This window comes from Piliocolobus tephrosceles, chromosome 11, assembly GCF_002776525.5.
Source record: "Piliocolobus tephrosceles isolate RC106 chromosome 11, ASM277652v3, whole genome shotgun sequence".
Taxonomy (NCBI): domain Eukaryota; kingdom Metazoa; phylum Chordata; class Mammalia; order Primates; family Cercopithecidae; genus Piliocolobus; species Piliocolobus tephrosceles.
In genome coordinates, this window is record NC_045444.1 from 109,110,518 (window position 1) to 109,132,413 (window position 21,896).

A 21,896-nucleotide genomic window follows, 5' to 3' on the forward strand; every position below is an offset into this window, starting at 1 on the left:
CGCTCTGTCGCCCAGGCTGGAGTGCAGTGGCCGGATCTCAGCTCACTACAAGCTCCGCCTCCCGGGTTTACGCCATTCTCCTGCCTCAGCCTCCCGAGTAGCTGGGACTACAGGCGCCCGCCACCTCACCCAGCTAGCTTTTTTGTATTTTTTTTAGTAGAGACGGGGTTTCACCGCGTTAGCCAGGATGGTCTCGATCTCCTGACCTCGTGATCCGCCCGTCTTGGCCTCCCAAAGTGCTGGGATTACAGGCTTGAGCCACCACACCCGGCCGTAAACATGTTTTAATAAATTAGAATGAACTACCAAATTGTGGGGTTTTTGGCTTTTCTATGTTTTCCTACATTTTATCACATAGCTGCATTACTTTAGTTGTGGAAAAAATTTAATTTTAAGAACTCTGAATTACAGTTCAAGTTTACTTTAATGTATAAGGAAAGTTCAAAAGGTATTCATTTCACTTGTTCTACAGTTTATCCACAAAGGATTTAAGGTAACTTTAGGAAATTATAGCAAGCTACAAAATAGGAGAGAAAGAAATAGAAGTAGGGATGTAAAACCGAGGCAGGAAATGTTAATTCTGAATTAGAATCTAAAGGCCTAAGTCTTACCAGGAAAGGTCACAAGTTTGGCTTTCTAACAGTCAATTTGAAAAGAGGAACTTGGTCAAAATTTGTGTTCTTAACATACTTTAGTTTAAAATGCATGTGCACTAAAATTAGTTTAAAATGCTTAATATTAAATTTTGGTCAACTTCCAGGACTACAGGACTGGTGAACTAGAACTTTAATAAACAGGGTTGAAAAGAAATGTTAATAGGCAATAAGGGAGTGTTACTTTACTCAATTACTCATATGCTTACAGAAGATAATAAACCCAGAACTATCATAGGATAAAATACACATGGTTCAATAAATGTAGGTAGATTAATAATTGACAAATGCACAGGTAAGAAAGTCTGTTTTCTTAGATGTTAATATTGGTCCCTTAATCCTAAAACAGCACCTCAAAACATCACCAAAATTTCAACTTCAAATCAGCAACAAAAAAAACATAATTCCAGATGAAGCAAAGACCTAAGCATTTTGAAAAGCAAAAGACAAACATACAGGCACACATAAAAAAGACACCATAAAAATTATTCCAAGGAAATATAGAGGCCAGGTGAGGTGGCTCATGCCTGAAATCTCAACACTTTAGGAGGCCAGGGCAGGAAGACTGCTGGAGCCCAAGAGTTCAAGACCAGCCTGGGCAACATGGTGAGACCCCAACTCCACAGAAAATATAAAAATTAGCTGGCTATGGTGCCACACACTTGTGGTCTCAGCCACTTGGGAGGCTGAGGTAGGAGAATCACTTGAGCCAGGGAGGTCAAGGCTATAGTGAGCTGTGATTGCACCACTGAAGTCCAGCCTGGGCAACAGGGTGAGACCCTGTCTCAAAAACAAAACAAAAAAAGATAAGAAAATATAGAAGAATATGCTTAAAACTGTAGAGTAGGACACTGCTTCTTAAGTAGGTCATAAAATCTAAAAGTCATATAGAAAGACTGATAACTATACCCAAATTAAAAACCTTACATGTCCAAAAGAAACCAAAAGTCAAAAAACACAAAAAAGGTTTACAACATATGTACAGGAAAAAGATTAACACTCCAAATATAGTAAGATATGAAAAAACCAAAAATATTCAGAAATCAAGATTTTATCTAACATAATGGTAAAAATTTCAAAGTCCTGCTATAAAAGAGCAGCAACTGAAAGCTGAAGGAACTGAGCAGAAAACTGAACCACTGCCGAGTCTGAATCTAGCTAAGTATTCAACTCTTTGCCTGAAAGAACAAAAACCACTCTTCAGAGAAACACAGCAAAGTCAAGACTCTTCCCTAATATGATATTCTATATGCATCAAAAGGCAATGGACATAAGAAATATGGAACACATGACTCTTACTCCAGACAAAACCAGTCTATAGAAACCAACACTAAGATGCCCCAGATTCTGATACTGCCACACAGATTTTAAAGCCGCTACTGAAAAATGTTCAAGAATTATGGAAGAACATATACATAATAGATGAGGAAATATCTGCAGAAAAGAAGGAACTATTTTTTTTTAAGACAATGGATTACAGAGATGAAAAGTAAAATAACTGAAGTAAAAGTCTCACTAGGTACTTTCAAGCCAAGACAGAGTAACATACTAGATTTACTCTTGCCTGAAACAACCGAAGAGCAAAATGTACGGAGCAATAGTTTTTATGGCACCTAACAGCAGGCAATGAAGGGCTGCAATCCCTGAGACACAGGAAACAAGTGAGATAAACCCTGACTATAGGGCAGGAAAGAGGGCCCAGTGGAGCCCAGGAGACTCCCTGAGAGCAAGAGACATAGCTGAGAGTTTGGGGAGGCCAAGGTGGGCAGAGTCCCGGAGAAAAGCAGAGAGCTACACACAGAGAGTACTCTGAAGATATGCAGAGGGTCCCACTCGAGTACTGGTGAGCTCAGTATTGATCAGAACATGCAGCTGAGAAAACTACCCAAGGCCAGGAAAGAATTATTCAAGGGAATTAGAGGAAGCAGTGCTCCATGTTCACACAGACTAAAACTTCACTGCTCATGTAGCAATGGATACAGTAGGCAAAAGGGTCTTGCCTCAGCAGTAGGGACTAATTAGCCTAAGAAAGAAGCTTAATCAATAAAAATAGAGGAAAAAACAAGAAAAGAATCAATGAAACCAAAAGTTCATTCTTTGAAAGATCAATAAAACGAGTGGTTCATTCCTGTAACCCCAGCACTTTGGGAGGCTGAGACAGGAGGACCACTTAAAGTCTATAAGGCCAGCCTGGACAACAAAGCAAGACCCCCATCTCTACAAAAAATTTAAAAATTAGCCAGGTGTGGTGGCTCCTGCTTGTGGTTCCAGCTACTTAGGAGGCTGAGGCAGGAGGATCACTTCAGCACAGGAGTTTTGAGGTTACAATGAGATGATCATGCCACTGGACTCCAGCCTGGACAACAGAGCAAAACTCTGTCTCAAAACAAACAAACAAACAAAGAAAAAGGTCAATAAAACTGATAAACCTCTAGCCACACTGATCAAAGCAAAAAACAAGAGAGAAGACAGAGAAATAAGAGGTGACATCACTACAGATACCACAGATATTAAAAGGATAATAAGGAAACATTATGAACAACTCTGTCAATAAATTTAATAACTTAGACAATATCGATATATTCCTTGAAATACATAAACTTCCAAAGCTCATTAAAGAGGTTAATTAGGATTTACTGACAGAAAAGAACTCTGGCACACCAAAGTATTAGGATGTGTTCAATTCTTCCTCTTAGAAAAAGCTCATGATTTCCAGAAATACCAAATAAAACAGAGCTTAAAGTTAAATTTTAAAAATGTCTGTTTAGATTAAAACAGCTTCTTAAAATAAATAAGATAATAGAGCCAGAGCAGATAATCTAGCTCAACCACTTAAGTTATACCTCTACTTGTCAGAAATCTTGTATTTTGTTCTTAATTTTGAAATTATATTTAAATTGTTATCGTTTTGCTTAATAATGACATATTAGCAAGCTGACATATAAACTCTTCTATATAAAAGGACTGGGAATAAACGTTATTTGGAATCTGAAAAAAAAATGTTGCTTCCACCACATACACAAAGATGTTTTCCACAATAGCAGAAAATGTCTATGGTTCTCCCTCTATCCCGTCCCTAGCCCATTCCCATACACATAGACCCCTCCTAGGCTCTACAGTTTACTAAACTACAATTACTAGCAAATAACTGCAGCAGATCTCACACAAAAAAAATAAAAAAGTAAAAATTCTTTTTCTATTTTTGAGACATATAACTATTAATCATACCTTTGTATCAACATGCAGTAACTTATGTTGATCTATTTCAGAACCAACACAAATAAGCTTAATATGTTAGCTGAAGTCTGAGGTTTGTCATCATTAGTAAGTATACAGCTTCCATTAGGATTCTAAAATACTTAAATGAGTCCAAGGATTACCACTGTTACCTTCACTGACCTTTAGGAGTTCAGAAATTATATAGGTTTGAAGATCATTGCCCTAAAGGGAGCTGTGCAGGAAATTATGCATAGTAATGTAAAGATGGAATAAGTAAAATTTAGTCACTTAAACTCAAGTTCTGTCAATTTATAATTATTCTCACTCAAACAGTGAGAATAAGCCAAAATTTTATTTCCATTTTAAAAATGATATATCGTACTTCATTATCATGGTTTATACTTAGTAGTATAATCCACTGCTGATCTGAACCAAAACAACAACAAAAAGCAAGGAAGTCTCTAGGACTAGATAATTCTTCTCTATATAATATTCAAAATATACCTCCTGTTTCTTCATGCATATGCCATTTACAAGCAGTAACAGGTATCTGGTAAAGCCAAGTTAAATCCTCATAATCTGTCACATACTATTAATTTAGAAATGCTTTGTAAAAAATCTGCAGAGGAAGAAAGGAAGGAGAAATAGAAAGAGGGCAGAAGTGGCAAGAGAGAAGAGGGTGAGGGATCAGGATGGAAAGGAGATAGGGAGGCAGAGGGAAAGGGGAAGACAAGGAAGAAAGAAAATGCAACCACAAACCTGCAAATATTCTGATGTAATTTTTCCTGAAGTTCAATGAAGCTATCATATCGATCTTTAGTAAACTTTATATTACGGAGAACTGCTGCTACCGCAAAAGGACGTATCTTAGCTGTCTGAAATTCATAATATCATTAGAGATAGCAAACAGTAAGGTTTTTCTTTGTAATATCTTGTAATAGGAAGGCAGCTGCACTCTTGCCACTGGCATACATTTTCATTCAAACAAGTATGTATTAATTTATTCAGTCAACAAGTAATAAAGTGGTAAACTAGAGACAAAGTCACTACCTTCACAGAATTTTTATTTCAGTAAGATTTCTGAAAATGTATTAAATAATTGAGAAAAAGTTTGCTCATAATTCATATTTTTACCAAAACAACCCCTCTGAAAAGTTTAAAATCTTTTAAAATTTCATTAACGTTCCACAATTTAAACAATTATGTTGCAAATGTGCTTGAAACATGCATTGGATATTAATATCCAAAACTATTTATGGAAAGCACAGGCTTTGTTCTTTTGCATTCCCAGGTTAAAAAAAAATGTTTAAGAGCTAGTGGCTAAGTATATACTCATTTTAGCAAATGATCAAAGAAAATCATTTTTTAGAAGGGTAAGCTTTGGGCCAGGCACAGAGGCTTACACCTGTAATCCCAGCACTTTAGGGGGCTGCAGAGGAAGGATCCTTTGAGCTCAGGAATTTGAGACCAGACTGGGCAACATGGTGAAACCCCGTTTCTAAAAAATACAAAAAATTAGCCGGGTGTGGTGGCGTGTGCCTAGACTCCCAACTACTCAGGAGGCTGAGATGGGAGGATCACTTGAGCCTGGGAAGCAGAGGTTACAGTGAGCCAAGACTGCACCACTGCACTCCCGCCTGGGCAATGGAGCCAGACCCTGTCTCAAAAAAGAGTAAGTCTTGTTTCTTTTTCCTCCCCACCTTATACAGACATATACAAAAGAAAATATTTTAAGGAAAAGTAAGAATTTATCCTTATTACCTCTTCTGTGATAATCAATTTCTGGATTTTTCCATCAGGCATTACCCGTTTATACACTGGAGCCTTTATCCTAAAATAATATTTAAATGAACTTACTCATAATTAATCAAGACATTACATAAAATAATTACATTCTATGCTGTATATGGGAAGTATACAAAATGAATTAGGGCAATGGGTTGAGTTACAGCAAGTCAAATTTTGGCTGAACACTAAAAATAAAAAAAAAATAAAAATAAAAACTAACAAACTTTTTAACATTTAAAGTTGTCCAAAAATGACATAAGATGCTTTATAGTAATGTATTTCCTATTGCTAGCATCCCAGCAGAAGCTACAAACCGTTAACTAAGCAATTGTTTAAGGAGCATTTCAACATCAGCTGAGGGACTGGATTAGATAACCTTTAAGCTATGATAGTTATTCTAACCATGAGATTCTGAGCTTCCAGGAAAAAACAGAGCTTATGGAAAATACAGATTCCCTGGTTCCATCTGGACCTACTATTACCAGATGATAAAATAAGTCAAGACAAAGATTTGGTAAATGGTGCAATTTGAAGGCATCGCTAGGGAACTCTTATCATAGGGAGAAGTTGGGAAGTACTGTTTTAAGGCAGTGCTTCTCAAATTTCAATGTGCTTACAATTAACTGGGAAGTTTGATAAACCACAGATTCTGATTAATAGGTGTTGGGTGGCAACTAAGACTGAATTTCTAGTAAGTTCTCAGGTGATTCAAATGCTACTTGTCCATGGACTCACTTTAAGTAGAAAACATTTTAAGCTGCTTTCCTAATTCTGTCTGATCATAAAAATCACAAGGTGACTGGTAAAAATACAGATTCTCATTGGGTAGGGTTGGGAAATGAACTCTCAGGAGTTATCCTTGATCCTAAAATAAAAGCATCTGATCGTCCTGCAGGAAACCAACCGGGTCAACTCCAAAATTTTAAACATCCTTAACCTAATGCCTAATTATCATCATTTCACCAATACCCATCACTCGCCTAAATCCTCACAATTTCAGAATCTAGCCCATCAGTTAGAACTCTTATTCTTTCGCAGATGACCAGATAACGTAGAAGTAATAAAAAACAATTAATTTTTAATAGCTGTTATTTTTTTCACTTTATATATTCATTACCCTCTATCTTTTTTTTTTTTTGAAATGGAGTCTCCCTCTGCTGCCCAAGCTGGAGTGCAGTGGCGCAAATCTTGACTCACTGCAACCTCCACCTCCTGGGTTCAAGCAATTCTCGTGCCTCAGCCTCCTGAGTATCTGGGATTACAGGTGCACACCACTATACCCAGCTAATTTTTGTATTTTTAGTAGAGATAGGGTTTCACCATGTTGGCCAGGCTGGTCTTGAACTCCTGACCTCGAGTGATCCACCAGCCTCGGCCTCCTGAAGTGCTGGGATTACGGGCACGAGCCACTATGTCCAGCCCCTCTATCTTTATTAAATCAAAAGTTGGAAGGGGCCTTATAAATCTTCTTCAGTATAGATTAGGAAATTGAAACTAGAGCAGCCAACTAACTTGCTCAAGATCACGGAGCCGTCATAAGGTCTTTGGTTTTCCAGTTAGGAGGCTTCACTCCTGAGGTTCCTTAGAACTCACAATGTAAGGGTATTGCCAGCTCTCCATTTCCTCTCAACCTTTAACACATCTAGCAAACTACTCATTCCAATTAGATGATGGAGGGAAATCACACACACCTGCTAAAGAATTTTTTAAGATGCCATAAAAGCATTAACCACCAGTTTTAAAATATGCTCCCAAAAACGAATGGCTATGACTCAAATTTTCATGGAAATTTTCAAATGGCTACAATCTACATGAATCTAATCCTCAAATCAACCCTCTGCTGAGAGTTAAAGCTGTGTGCCTGTACAAGCTTTTTCCTAGAAATTTAAACACGGCTGCTGATAATGACAAGGAAAGAAAGAAAATCCAACTTAGCAAAGTCTTTAAGGAACATATTTCCTTACCTTTCTTTGAAGACCTGAAGTCCTCGAACCAATCCTTCCAGACACAGGAGATCATATCTATTGGCAGGGACGTCAATTTTGTAAAGAACAACATCGGAGGCTCCTGCTGCCTTTACAGTACCTTGTTCTTTACTGATTATTTCCTTCTCAGATGTCTAAAACAAGCCAAAAAGTAATGATAACATTAAATAATTTAAATTCTCTTTAAAAAGTAAAAGTTGTCAGCCCTATAAGGCAGTAACTACATTATACATATTTTCTACAACAACACGGGATTTTTATATCCATGACAAAAACAACATGACAATATTAAGTGTTATCATCATAGCAGACAGAAAAATACTTCAACTTTAACTGAGTTCGGATATCTGGCATCCTCAATCTCCCCAGAACAGCACAAATCCATCTAAACAAAGGTCCACAAGCAATGGCCCGCTGGCCAAATCATACCTGATACTTGATAAAGATTTATTGGAACACAGACAGACCCATTCGTTTACCTATTACCTACTGCAACTTACACACTGCAGTAGCTGAGTTTGCTGAGTTGAAACACAGACTATAGAGCCTACAAAGCCTAAAATATTTACTATCTGGCCCTTTACAGAAAAAGTTTTCCCATCTCAAGCTAAAGAAAATGAAAACATCACCAAGTACATAAAGTAACAACAAAAGTGTCAAAGGGGTAAAAGAAAGATGATTCACTAAATAAAAGAAACACACCTTCTTATAGGATGACTCTAAAACTTAAATCCTGTGGGCACCCAAGTCCACATGACAATGAGAGGGACAGCGTAAAAACAAAAAACATTCAGAGACCATCAGACACTGGTGAAAATTAAAAGGGATAATAGGTGCAATGGGAAGCAAACTAGGGATAGCAAAGGGATAGTGAGGCAGAATTAAGGCAACCAAGAGGGAGATGATGGAAGAAACACCACTAGAATCACGCTGAATGCAGTGGTAAAGAGTTTAGAATATTTCAACCACCATACTACAGCAGAGCAACAGACTGTCTTAAACATAACCACTGCAGAGAAGTTACACTCCATTCCTTATGTTTACTAGAGCAGGGAACTGTAAATAGATTTAAGAAATTTTCACTCGAAATGATTAAAAGTTATATTCCAACTGTTAATGTTACCTTTTAATTATTTGGAAGCTCCACTTAACCCGAATTCCTACTATTTCCACCAACAACCTGCTAAAATAACTGATGGATTTCTATCAAAATATGTAATGATTTTTGTTTTACATGATGCCCTCCCACTGCCACAATGTAAGTAGTTCAAATTTTTGACCAAATTAAGAATTATATCCACATTTGCAGAGTATGCAGAGGAATTCAATTCTGGCCACTGAGTATTATGTGCCAAAGTCCCACCCAAGGAAGCACAGGAGTCTGTGCAATGCTGGGGCTGTGTAAGGTGGTGCTGGGCTCCAAAAAACATCTACCTTGGGCATCTCAAACTTAGAAGAAAAATTTTTTAAATTAGGGAAAACGAAAAATGAAAACCAAGAGAATGAAGAGGAGGAGGAAGGAGCAAAAAGGGGGAAAAGAAAAGAAGTGGAAGAGGCAAAAAGAGGAGAGGAAGAATTCGAGTTTAAACAACGTTCAATCAAAGGGGTTAATAAAATTACTGTTTAAATAGTGAAGAAAGCTGAGTCACCTCCCAAGAGATGGCAGATCTCAAAAGGGACCTCTATACAGAGAAGATAATACAATAACCAGAGAAATTAAGGCATCTGCATTCATTTTTCAGCAGCACCCCCTTATCCACAGGGGATATGGTGCAAGCTCCCCAGTGGATGCCTGAAACCTTGGAGAGGACTAAACGTTACATATACCATGTTTCTTCCTATACATACACACCTATGAGAAAGTTTAATTTATAAATTAGGCACAGTAAGAGATTAACAACTAATAGTAAAATAGAACAATTAAAATAATATACTACAATAAGAGTTATGTGAATGCAGTCTCTGTCTCAGAATTTCTTATTGCACTATACTCACCTATTTTCAAACCACAGTTTGCTGCAGGTAACTAAAACTGTGGAAGCAAAAAACTGTGGATAAGGAGGAACTGCTGTAAAAAAAGATCTAACTCCTTTGCAAAAAAAAAAAAAAAGAGAGAGACAGAAGCTTACAGCTTCTTTCAGTTTCAGCATCTCAACTCATAAAATGACCATATGTAAAGACTGGATTTGTCAGTGCTACCCGACAAAAATCTTAGAGAAATTAAAAACTACATAAATTTCAGAGTCAAAAAAGAAAACCATAAAGATCATATAATCCAAACCCCTTATTTCACGAGTGAAAAGGAGGCCCAGAGAGACTCGTCTGGACTGTAGGGTCCAGACAGGCAAAGTAATTATCCACAGTTACACAGCTAGTAAATGTTAGAACTAGAACTCAAATTATCTAACATCCAGTCCAACACTCTTAGATATCACATAACTTAATTCTAAGGTGTAGTAAAATTACTAATAGTAACTTATAAACTACAGAAATCTCAGCCAATTTCTCAGGTATACAAATACTGATTAGTATAAAGATGATCTTTCTGTAACATTAGTAAGGCAGCAGGAAAAATAAGACAATGTACAATTTTTTAGCCTGAAGATTTTTTAACTTTACACCCAAGGTAGTGTTATAAAAACACTGAATAGGTGAAGATAGAAAGCTCAGGAAAAAAATAACACTAACTACCAGAAAAGTACTTTTTAAATTAAAGTATGTCCTTAATAGAGAATCATTGTTAACAATATTAAAATGTATAGCCCAGACTTAATTTTTAAAAATATTTTAATCATTATACAATCAAAAGTCAAAGAAAATGCTTCCTCATTTTTATAAGCAAGACCTTAAAAACTATGAGCTCATTTTACAAGCTCAGTGTATAGTAATGCATTAGTGCTGGCTGAAGAGGCACAGAGGAAGGCGCTGGGGGCAGAGGAGGTGAAGGAGGAGGCACTAGAGAAGGAGGCAGGGCAACTCTGGTTGAAGCAACATTTCTACTGCTTCTTGGTCCCTTTCTGTGATTAATTTGTCAAAGGAGGGAGCTTACTTTCATACTGGGGTTATCTAACACATTCTATCAATTTCCACAGCATGAGTCTGATAACACGGTGATTGTAGATGGAATAAGGCATGAACCCCTTTTGAGATTTTAGTCAAAGCAACAGACAGAACTGGAGCTTAGCCCTCTGAACACAGAAATCACGGCCCACAAATGTTATCATCTTAGTCTAACTATAAGTAACAAAGATGAAATACAGCACACCCCTGAAAAATAAGCTTATGCACACAATCTTTGAAAAATAGACAAATATCCAATACATACAATTTCATCAAGTTCCAGACCAAATTCAAAACATAGTTCGTCAAATTCTTCGTCAGCTAGGAAAATAAAAAAGGAGATGGTTAATTTTACTTCGTTCAGCATAAGTGAAAACTACATACAAATTGCATTTTCTTATTATTAATTGCTTTACACCAACCACACTACCAAATATCAGGCATCATGTTCATCATTTAAAAACAAACAGGCCAGGTGCGGTGGCTCACGCCTATAATCCCAGTACTTTGGGAGGCCGATGTGGGTGAATCACCTGAGGTCAGGAGTTTGAAACCAGCCTGGCCAACATGGTGAAACCCTGTCTCTACTAAAAATACAAAATTAGTCAGGCATGGTGGCGCATGCCTGTAATCCCAGCTACTTGGGAGGCTGAAGCAGGAGAATTGCTTGAACCTGAGAGGCGGAGGTTGCAGTGAGCCAAGATCATGCCATTGCACTCCAGCCTGGGCGACAAGAGCAAAACTCTGTACCAAAAAATTAAAAAAAAAAAAAGCTGGGCCAAAAAAGTTTAAGATAAAAAAAGAAAAAACTATTAAAGGCTTGATTAACCTATGCTAATATCAACTGTAGTTTAGGTTACCTGCACTGGGAAGTTTGCATATACATAGAAAAAAAAAAAAAAAACACCTGTTAAGTAGAGATCAGATATAAAGCAGGCTCCAAATCACAGATCTCACACAACAGAATGTCACATAAGTCCTATCATGTAAACTGGTCTGAGGCGGCCTGACACTTTCGGCTTTGAAGCCAAGTCAATCAGTTTGAATTCTATCCCACTTATTAGATCTGAGAGCTTGGCACCTTATGTAAACTTTCTTGGTATCTCGTGTCAACATTATAGCTGCGTCATCTATAAGATGGTATTTCACAGCCATTATGGCATGGTACTATTGAAAAGATTTAAATGATAATGCATAAAATGGACCTGGCATAGTACCCTGAGACATAGTGAGTCTACAATAATTAATAGTTTATGAGCAATAAATAAAATAAGTTCTCTTCCTTATTTTAATATTATATCCTCCTGTTTAGCTTTTCAGGGTTCTCATATTACAAAAAATTGAACACAAAACATCATTAGCAGCGCATTCTAGTGAAAACTGGTCTTAAGATTCCTGATTCAGACACTAAATTTCAATTTAACATCTATGTACTGAGTACCCACCTTATACCAGGCACTGTACTAGGTACCAGGGTTACAAAGATAAATAAAACACAATTCCTGCCTTAACTACTTCTTCATCTGGTAAAGAAGCCAGATGTGTAAATAAATATGACTATATTAAGTACAAGGTACAGGGCTGGCACAAAAGAAGTAATCAGTTCCACTTATGGTCAGCTAAACTTTCACAGAAAGGATGAGTTCATCAGGCAGAGATCATGGGGAGTGAAATAGCATGGCAAATATGGAAACTCTTAAGTAGTTCAACAACGGATGAAACATAAAGTTCATACCAGGAGAAGATATGATAGAACAAGGAGAAAGAGGTCAACTAACGATTTGCCCTCTTTCTTACAGACAGGCAATGGAGAATTATACTGAAGGGATTCTTCAGCTGGGCAAAAACATGATTCTCTGCATTCTAAAGACTGCTCGCAGAGTAAGAGGATGGACTGGAGCAGGGAGTCTACTGCAACAGTACAGATGCGATATAGTGAAGGCTTCATTTAAAGCAGCACCAGCAAGAATGAGGAAGAAGGGATTAATATGAAAAACATTAAGGACGTGGAATGTAAAATGCTCAATGGCCAGATGATGGGAGGTAGGAATAGGGAGTGTGTAGAAGGAGTCTAGGATGACTCCTGGATCTCTGGTTTGGGGGAAAAAGTGGGTGGGGCTATCATTAACTAGGGCAGGTAGTAACAGGTACCCAGCCTCCAAGAGAGCCCGTTCTATGATCCCAGCCTCCTTGTATTCATGCTCTTTGTGTGAACTGAGGTCTGGAGCAATCACATGAGTGAGTTTGGAAACAGATTCTCCAGCCCAGTCAAGCCTTGAAATGACAGCAACCCCAGCTGACAGCTAGATTGCAACACGGTGAGACCCAAAGCCAGACCACCTACCTAAGCTACTCCCTGATTCCTGTCTCTCAGAAATTTCGTAAAATAATAAAGGCTTGTTTTACACTCCTAAGTACTGCGGTAATTTGCTACACAGCAACAGACTACTAATACTTTGAATTAATTTGTTATATAGCAATAGATTACTAATACAGACTTTAGTCCCTAGAAATGGGGTACTACCGTAACAAAAATGAAAAGCACGGGAATGGCTTTGGAACCAAGCGGTGGGCTTTGAGGAGTGTAAATGAAAACCTAAAGAAAGAAGCCTCATAGTCTCTGGTAAGGATACAAGTGAGGACATGGAGGAAAGTGAGGTAATATTATCAGAAAGGGGAAGAAGAGGAATCCTAGTTAAGCAGAGGCAGAAGGTTTAGCAACACCATTCCCTGCAGTTATGTGGACTGTAAAAAATCAATGGGGTGATGTAACTAAGAAGATTTCCAACCAGTGTTCAAAGTGCCACCTGGGTTTTTCTTGTGCTTATGTGAAAAAAAGAGATAAGCTAAAAGAAAGGCTGTTAAACAAAAATGAGCCAGGATGCTGGGGATTTTTTAAATTCTCATCTTCTCCAGATGTGAAACAACGCTAAAATTGAGCAAAGACCAAAATCCAAGGCACTGCCAGGAAAATACGGTCCAAAGATAAAATCAAGGGTATGACCGTAAAATCTTAAGACCCAGAAAGATCAAAGGCGCTAATCATTCCAACAAAGGGTGCTATAAAAAATTATAAAGAATGTACCTCATAAATCCAATTAATCACACAATAGGGCTTAATTAAGAGCACTATTATCAGCAGAAACTCAATATATTTCAGAGATGTGTAGGTGGTGTGGCTTTTGACTAATAAAATGGAAGCCAGTAACATGCACCGAAGACCCTCAAAGTTTTTAGAAGAAATACATATGCAAGAAGCATTGCCAGCTAGAATTGAAAGGGATAGAAATAGAATAAAATGAAGTCTTTGAACTCTCAAAATTCTATTAGCAGTAAGTAGACTGAGAAAACCAACCAGCTGTGAAGCACATGCTTTCTAGGGATCACTCAGAGGGGTGGAAACCAAGAGCCTAGAGGGCAGGGCAGACAGCCATGGAGAATTATCCCAGGCCTTCAGACCTAATCAAGAACATCCAACATTTGCCACTTGATTTCAGAATTGCCATGGACCAATGACTCCTTTGTGTCTCCCATTTCTGCCCCTTTGAAGAGGAAGGGCTACAGGAGTTATCCTATGCCCATCCCACCACTGTGCGTTAGGTATACGTGGGGCAGATAACTGGTCTCTCGAGTCTCTCAGGCCAAGAGTGTACTAAAGAAGCTATACTGAAGGAACTACACCCAAGGCGCCACATCCACATCCGGTCCTGATTTAGATAATGAGATTCTAGATTCTGAGCTGCTGCTGTAATGGGATGGCACTTCTGAGGGCTTTGGGAGGGGGTGAGTATATTTTGCGTATGGGAGGAACCTGAATCAGTGGAGGTTTGAGGGGTAACGGTGGTAGTCAGCCTCCCAGATGGCCTCCAATAATGCCGGCCTCCTAGTATTCACACCCTTGCACAGTTCCCTTCCACATTGTGCTAGGATTGGTCTGTGACCAAAAGAATATGAGAAGGGCTAGTATATCACTTCTGAGCTGTTATTGAAAACAGACATCTATCCTGAGCACTCTCTCTTACTTAAGTACTCTCTCAGACCTCTCCATCTGGGGCAAACATGCTAACACGTTCTAAGTAGTCCTATGGAGAGGATAAGGTGGGAGGAACTAAAGCCTCTGGCCAAAAGTCAGCAAGGAACTGAGGTTTGCCAACAACCACTTGAATGAATCTGAAAGCAGTTTCTCCAGACTCAGTTAGGCCTTGACATGACTACGGATTTGGCAAACACCTTGACTGCAATCTGGTAACAGATCCAGAGCAAAAACCACCCAGCTAAGCCAGTCCCCAATTCCTGACCCTCAGAAACTATGTAACAAATGATAGCTGCTTTAAGATGCTTTAGTATGTAGTAATAGATAACTAAATGGTACAGAACTATTAAAATATGCTGAATCCTAATTATCATATGTTTTATTCCTTTCAGGAATAATAAAACCCTGCATTAAAAAACCCTGTATTTCATGGGTTTCGATACAAAGAAAAATCAACAATAAAATAGTGATTAGTAATTTCCTCTAAGAAAATGACACATCAAGTAACCATACCTTAGGGGTGTATATGATATACACAGAAGGCTCTGTCACTATTGCCAGCTATTACACCATGCCAGAACAGGACTATAATTGAAGAGCAATGATAATAAATCAGTTAACAAGAAAAGGCGTGGCAAGAGGAAACCAGCTGTACAGAAAGTCCGTTGAAAAGGTAGACTAAGGAGACAAAACTGCTCCAAAGGAGTCAGACGAGCAAAATAACCAAAATGGCAAAGAGCTTGAAAGAGAAATATCCTTGCTAAGCAAAGAGGAGGTAAAAAGGAAGGTGGGGACTGGTAGAAACAATGAAATTTCAAATAGAAAGCAACACTTGGAGGGACTAAAGAGAGAGAATGTGGATTTTAAAAGTGTGAATGAGACATTATCTGAAAACAAGAAAAAAAGAGGAAGACTGGGGAAAAAAAAAGGTAAGAAACAAGATGTATCCATACTACTTGGAAACCACATGCTTTGCTGAACATGCTTTCCTAGTTTCAAGAAAGAACACAATAAAGGTAAACTAATGAGGAGTATCATTTCTGACCTCTCGAAAGTACATCTCAAAAAATAACATCAATCCTTCTGACTGAATTTTTTTTTTTTTTTTTTTTTTTTGAGACAAGGTCTCACTTTGTGGCCGGGGCTGGAATGCAGTGGCTTGATCACTGCTCACGACAGCTCACTACTTGGTTTAAGTGATCCTCCGGCCACAGCCTCCCGAGTAGCTGGGACTACAGGTATACACCACCACACCCAGCTACTTTTTGTAGAGACAGGGTTTTGCCATGTTGCCCAGTCTGGTCTCCAACTCCCGAGCTCAAGCAATCTGCCCACCTCGTCCTCCCAAAGTGCTGTGATTACAAGCATCAGCCATGTACCTGGCCCTTAAAACATTCAGTACCCAACAAACACATATTTGTGAAAAAAATCAATCTTAATTGATCACTGACAATATGAAAAAAAAAAAAAGGGAAGGGGACAGAATTGTTGAAACATTATATGACAGTAAATAGGTTATAAATCTCACCATTTTTAAAAATCTGGATTATTTCTTACCTCCCTAGAAATGGAGACTGGGATGGGAACTGATTACAGATGTTCTGAACAAGTATTTGCCACCTACCATCTTATGCAATTCAGGTATACAGATAGAGCATTCCTAATTCAAAAATCTGAAATCTGACATGCTCCAAAACCCAAAACCTTAAAGTGCAGACAGGATGCCACAAGTGGAAAATTCCACACCTGACTCCATGTGACTTGTCAAAAGCACAGTCAAAACCTTGTTTCATGTAAAAAAAATTATTTAAAGTATTCCATAAAATTAACTTCAGGCTATGCATATAAGGTGTATATGAAATATAAATCAATTTCATGTTTAGATTTGGGTCCCACCCCCAAAATATCTCATTATGTACATGCAAATATCCCCAAATCCAAAATCCAAGACGCTTCTGGTCTCAAGCATTTTGGATCAGGAATTAGCAACTTGTACCGTATCCCATTAGTGAGAATATGGTTTAGAAGGTCAGGTAAGAAATATAAATAAGCTCATTATAAAATAAAGCGATTAGGCGATTAGAGACAAGTACAAAGGGTAAGAGTAATACAATATCCTTGTATTTCCTTTACTTTCAGGGACTTATGGCAGAACTTATGAAGAATATCACATTGAGAATAGGTACTATCTAAAAGTACACACTTAGGAAAGATTTTTAAAAGCCAGTTTTATTTTCACAGTAACAGTAATATCTTATTCTGGGAAGCGGTGGCTGTCATTAAACCAGTTAGGCCTTTGTTATCACACTGAGCCCTAAAAACAAAAAAACAGCTCTCACAAACCGGTTGGTACAGTCTTTATACACGCTAAAAATTACGTGGTGGGGGCCGCGTGCGGTGGCTCACGCCTGTAATCTCAGCATTTGCGGAGGCCGCGGCTGGCGGATCACGAGGTCAGGAGTTCAAGACCAGCCTGGCCAAGATGGTGAAACCCGGTCTCTCTAAAAATACAAAAAAAAAAAAAAAATTAGCCGGGCGTGATGGCGGGCGCCTGTAAATCCCAGCTACTCGGGAAGCTGAGGCAGAGAATTGCTTGAACCGGGTGACGAAGGTTGCAGTCAGCCGAGATAGTGCCACTGCACTCCAGCCTGGGCGACAGACCGAAACTCCGTCTCACAAAAAAAAAAAAAAAAAAAAAAAAAAAAAGGGTGGGGCGGCTGCTACGGCTGTGAGGTAACTGATAACTGCACTTAATATCTCCCTCCTTTTTTCAATGGTTGTGTTTTTAGAACTGAATAAAAGATGACATGTAGAATGAAGTCTACGCCCACTGAATACTCCTCATCCAGGTCTCAGATCAAATGTTACCACCCTATCTAAAGTTGTTCTTGGCACAACACCTTTTCTTTCCTTGATGGCATTTAACATTATCCGAAATCATTTTATTAATGTGCTGGTTAATTGTCTGCCTCCATCAGACAGAACGTGGACCTGACGTGTCATGTGCACAGCCCTAGTCCTAAGCTCTTCGAACAGTGCCTGACACTTAACAGGCGCTCAGGAAACATTAATAAGGCGAAGACAGATGGAATGCCTTTCTCCATCCCGCTGCACAACTCTCTCCTCCTACCCCCTTATAAACTGAGTTCCCACAGCGCTCTTATTGCAATGAACTGGCTACGCTCGGGATACAACCCCGGGTTTCCTTCCTGTTCTATCCCCTGGCTTGAATGTCGGTGCCAGGCACGCTGTAGGCACTCGATGGCAGATCGCTGAATGAATGACACGGCAAGCCGGGCACGAGCAGTGGCACCGCTGCGATGCCGGTTCCGAGGCTACCACAGCCCAGTCGGACCGCCACCATCATCGGCCCTCCCGTATAAACCCCGGCCTCCCGGGGCCAAAACCTTCAGGAAGGCATGAATGTCACCACAATGCCCTTTTGGAGGGAGGCCCAGCCTCCGAGAAGAGGCGTAGGGCCCAATGTATAAGGCCGGCACTCACTGTAGGTGCGGCCCAGGGCTTGGAAGAGCAGATCACGCTTCACGCTGACAGTCGGCATGGCGAGTCGAACTCACTGCGCCTGCGCGGCGAGCTGACCCGGGCTTCCTTAGCGAGGCGCGTAGGACCCGCCTCTTCTTGTGCGAGCTGTCTTGAATATCGCCATTCTGCTGCCAACAGTTCCAGTTCTTATTTTAACCTAAAAATACTCATCCTACCATTACCTCGCTGACTAAATGTATCTTTATGGGACTAATAGCTTAAAAACCTGTAAGAGAGATATAATTTGATAGAACTGGCCAGGATTTGTCAGGCCTTGTAATGTACTGTCCCTAAAGTCCCGGATGCTCCCAGCGCGCTAAGGGCAGTGGAGAGAGAGGGGCGCGTCAGGGCGGGGGCGGGGCCTCCACGTGGGAAATCTTGCTTGGAGGTGGTGGGAAGGCGAGAGGAGAGGGTTCAAGGCTTCCTGCAGAGAAAGGTGTGCAACTCCTGGCGGCGGGAGAGGGGCCGTTAACAGACCTCAGTTTTTTACTTCATTCTTTAATCTCTTCTATACTCGTATAAGTGATATACCTGTGCTTCTTTTGAACTTTACGGCAGCCCTATAAGGGAGTCGTTGTAAGAGACCTCTTTTTAGCCTATTTGCTCAGTGCTCTTTGCTGTCAGTTGGCTGTGCTCAGCCTTCCTCCTTAAAACAATCCTGAGTGTAGTAGGCTGAATAACGGCCCCCAGTAGTATCAGACCCTAATCTCTGCAACCTCTAAATGTAACTTTATATAGAAACAGCGCCTTTGCAGGTTAAGTAAAGGATTTTGAGATGAAGATTATTATCCTGGATTCTAAAGACGGACCCTGAATGGAATCACAGTATCCTCATAAAAACATAAAAGGGAGGTAGAGAGAGACGATGTAGCCACAGTGGCAGGGATTGGAGTATGGCAGCCACAACCCAAGGATGCCAGCAGCCACCAGAAACAAAGAGAGACAAGCACACTCTGGGAGTGAAGGGGTGGAGGAGTGGGGAGGATCAAGAATAGCTAATAGATGCTGGGCTTAATACTTAAGTGATCGGATGATCTGTGCAGCAAACCACCATGGCATACGTTTACCTATGTAACAAACCTTCACATCCTGCACATGTACCCCTGAAATAAACAGAGACAAGGACAGATTCACGCCCAGCCTATGGGGCAGCCGTGTAATGCATGCTGGTTTGGGCCCAGTGAAACTGATTTTGGGTTTCTGGCCTCCAGAACTATGAGAGCATAAAGTTTTGGTTTAAGTCAGCAAGTTTGTGGTAATTTGTTTCAGCAGCCAAGGGAAACTAATATGTCAAGGTAGGTACCATTATCCCTGTTTTACAAGTAATGAAACTAAGGCACAAACTGGCAGTTCCAGGGAGAGCCTTGCCCTAATCCTTTCTACTGTGCAGTGAGTGAGGGCTTCTTCCAAGGTCCTTCACATGAGGGGACAAAAGCTGAGCCAGATGTAGGATACCCTAACTACTAATCAAGCAGTTTTTCACTACACAGTATTAGCTCCCCTCCATGGAAAGGCAGTCCCTTCCCAATGACCAACATAACAAATTGGCAACACCCCATAAATGGCAAACATCCCCAATGCAAAATACAGTTTTCCACCTAAAATCGGTGCTTCGTGCTCAATTAATAAGCAAAGGACTAGTGCCAGGCACAATGGCTCACACTTGTAATCCCAACACTTTGGGAGGCTGAAGTGGGCAGATCACTTGAGGTCAAGAGTTTGAAACCAGCCTGGCCAACATGATAAAACCCCATCTCTACTAAAATTACAAAAATTAACTGGGTGTGGTAGCAGGCACTTGTAATCCCAGCTACTGGAGAGTCTGAGGACTGAGAATCACTTTAACCCAGGAGGCAGAGGTTGCAGTGAGTCAAGATCATGCCACTACACTCCAGCCTGGGTGACAGAGCAAGACTCTGTCTCAAAAACAATAACAACAACAAAATAATAATAGTAACCAAAGGTCTTCCTGCTGACCTGCTCTGCTTTGGGCACTCCAAAGTGTTCTATGGCCTCTGAACCTCAGTTTCCTCATCTACAAAATAGGGATAATAATATACAACTTAGAGAATTACTGTGTCTCATACCTATAATTCCAGCACTTTGGGAGGTGGAGGCTGAAGGATTACTTGAGCCCAGGATTTCAAAACCAGGCTGGGCAACAGAGTTGGACCCCTTCTCTAAACAAAAAGAAAGATTAGCCAGGCATGGTGGCACACACCTATGATCCCATCTACGCAGATCACTTGAGCCTGGGAGGTCGAGGCTGCGGTGAGCTGTGATCACGCCACAGCACACCAGCCTGGGTAACAAAGTGAGCCCTTGTCTTAAAAACTAAAAAAGAATTATTGTAAGAATTTGAAATAATATTCATAAATAGCTACTATAGTTCTTACCATGTTAGAGGTCCTGGAAATAGGGCAACTGTCATTATTTTGAATCCTCCTAGTTAGTTTTCTGCTAGTCTCAGACCACCAACGGGCATTCCGTTCCCATCTCTCACATCCCCCAACTGACTCATCCTACTTTTTATCATTGCACATGTTACAGGTACTCTGTCCCTTCTCTGTGAGAAGCTAAACTGTTAGAAGATTCTAATGGAAAAGAGGAAACTAGGCCACTAGGGCTCATCACAAATGGCATTAGCTAACTGAAAGGAAAGGTACATGGAAAATGATGAGATCATATATCAAAAAATGTAGGTGCATGCTTCTTTCATCTAATTTTGGGGCCAGACTGAAAGCAGGAATGAGGAGGCAGCATTTCCTAGGAATGAAAAACAAGCTGGACAGAAGACATAAAAAACTCTCAGCTTAGCAGAAATTAAGGAGATGCAAACTAAAATTATAAGGACATACATGTTTATACCTACGAGACTGGTAAAATCTTAAAGTCTGAAAAAAATCAGATCTTGGCAAGAATTTTGGAATATAACTTGATATAACCTCTTTGGAAAATATGGCCTTACCTAGAAAAATGGGACATGTCCATATCCTGCTACCCAGCAATTGCACTTCTAGGAATATTCCCCAGAGAAACTCTTACCCATGTGCACCAGAAGACTCAAATAAGAATTTTCATGGTTACATTGTTCTTTGTAACAGAAAGCTAGAAACAACCCACTGTTTGTCAATACTAGAATGGGTAGACAGTTATGATAAATTTATACAGTGAAACACCATACAGCTGTGTAAACAAATGAGCTACACCTGCATGTATCAACTTGGATAAATCCTACATTGTAATTTTGAGGGAAAAATGTAAATCACAGAAGAATATGTACTGTATGATGTCATTACTATAAACACTAAAAACCAGGCTAACCTAAAGAGTATATTGTTAGTCATACATAAATAGAATGGTAAGCCTGTAATAAAAAGCAGAGGATGACAAACACAAAGTATGAGACCAGTTAGTTCTGAGCGAGATGGAAGGACTGCAGCCTGGAGTGTTGGAATACCTGTATTACTCAGAATCCTCCAGATAAATAAATAGGAAATGGGTAGATAGATATTTATTATAAAGTATTGTCTCACACCATTATGGAAACTGAGAAGTCCCACAGTCTACCATCTGCAAGCTGGAGACCCATGGAAATCAGGGAAGTAGTTTGAA

The 21,896-nt window shown here is 39.6% G+C and overlaps 1 protein-coding gene across 2 annotated transcripts in view; it reads right to left on the reverse strand.

Moving 5' to 3' along the window:
- FARSB (phenylalanyl-tRNA synthetase subunit beta) overlaps nucleotides 1-18,335 on the reverse strand; it is an 82,640-nt gene extending 64,305 nt beyond the window's left edge. Inside the window, exons 1-5 of one of the 2 annotated variants that reach the window (XM_023222202.2) lie at nucleotides 18,243-18,335; nucleotides 10,971-11,026; nucleotides 7,625-7,779; nucleotides 5,634-5,703; nucleotides 4,632-4,747 (exon numbers count right to left, since the gene is read on the reverse strand). In XM_023222202.2, coding sequence (XP_023077970.1) covers nucleotides 4,632-4,747; nucleotides 5,634-5,703; nucleotides 7,625-7,779; nucleotides 10,971-11,026; nucleotides 18,243-18,300 — 455 coding nt within the window. In that variant the 5' untranslated portion in view covers nucleotides 18,301-18,335. The remainder of the gene's footprint in view (nucleotides 1-4,631; nucleotides 4,748-5,633; nucleotides 5,704-7,624; nucleotides 7,780-10,970; nucleotides 11,027-18,242) is intronic. The other variant, XM_023222212.2, reaches the window with a different exon arrangement.
- Between the last annotated feature and the right edge of the window lie 3,561 nt (nucleotides 18,336-21,896).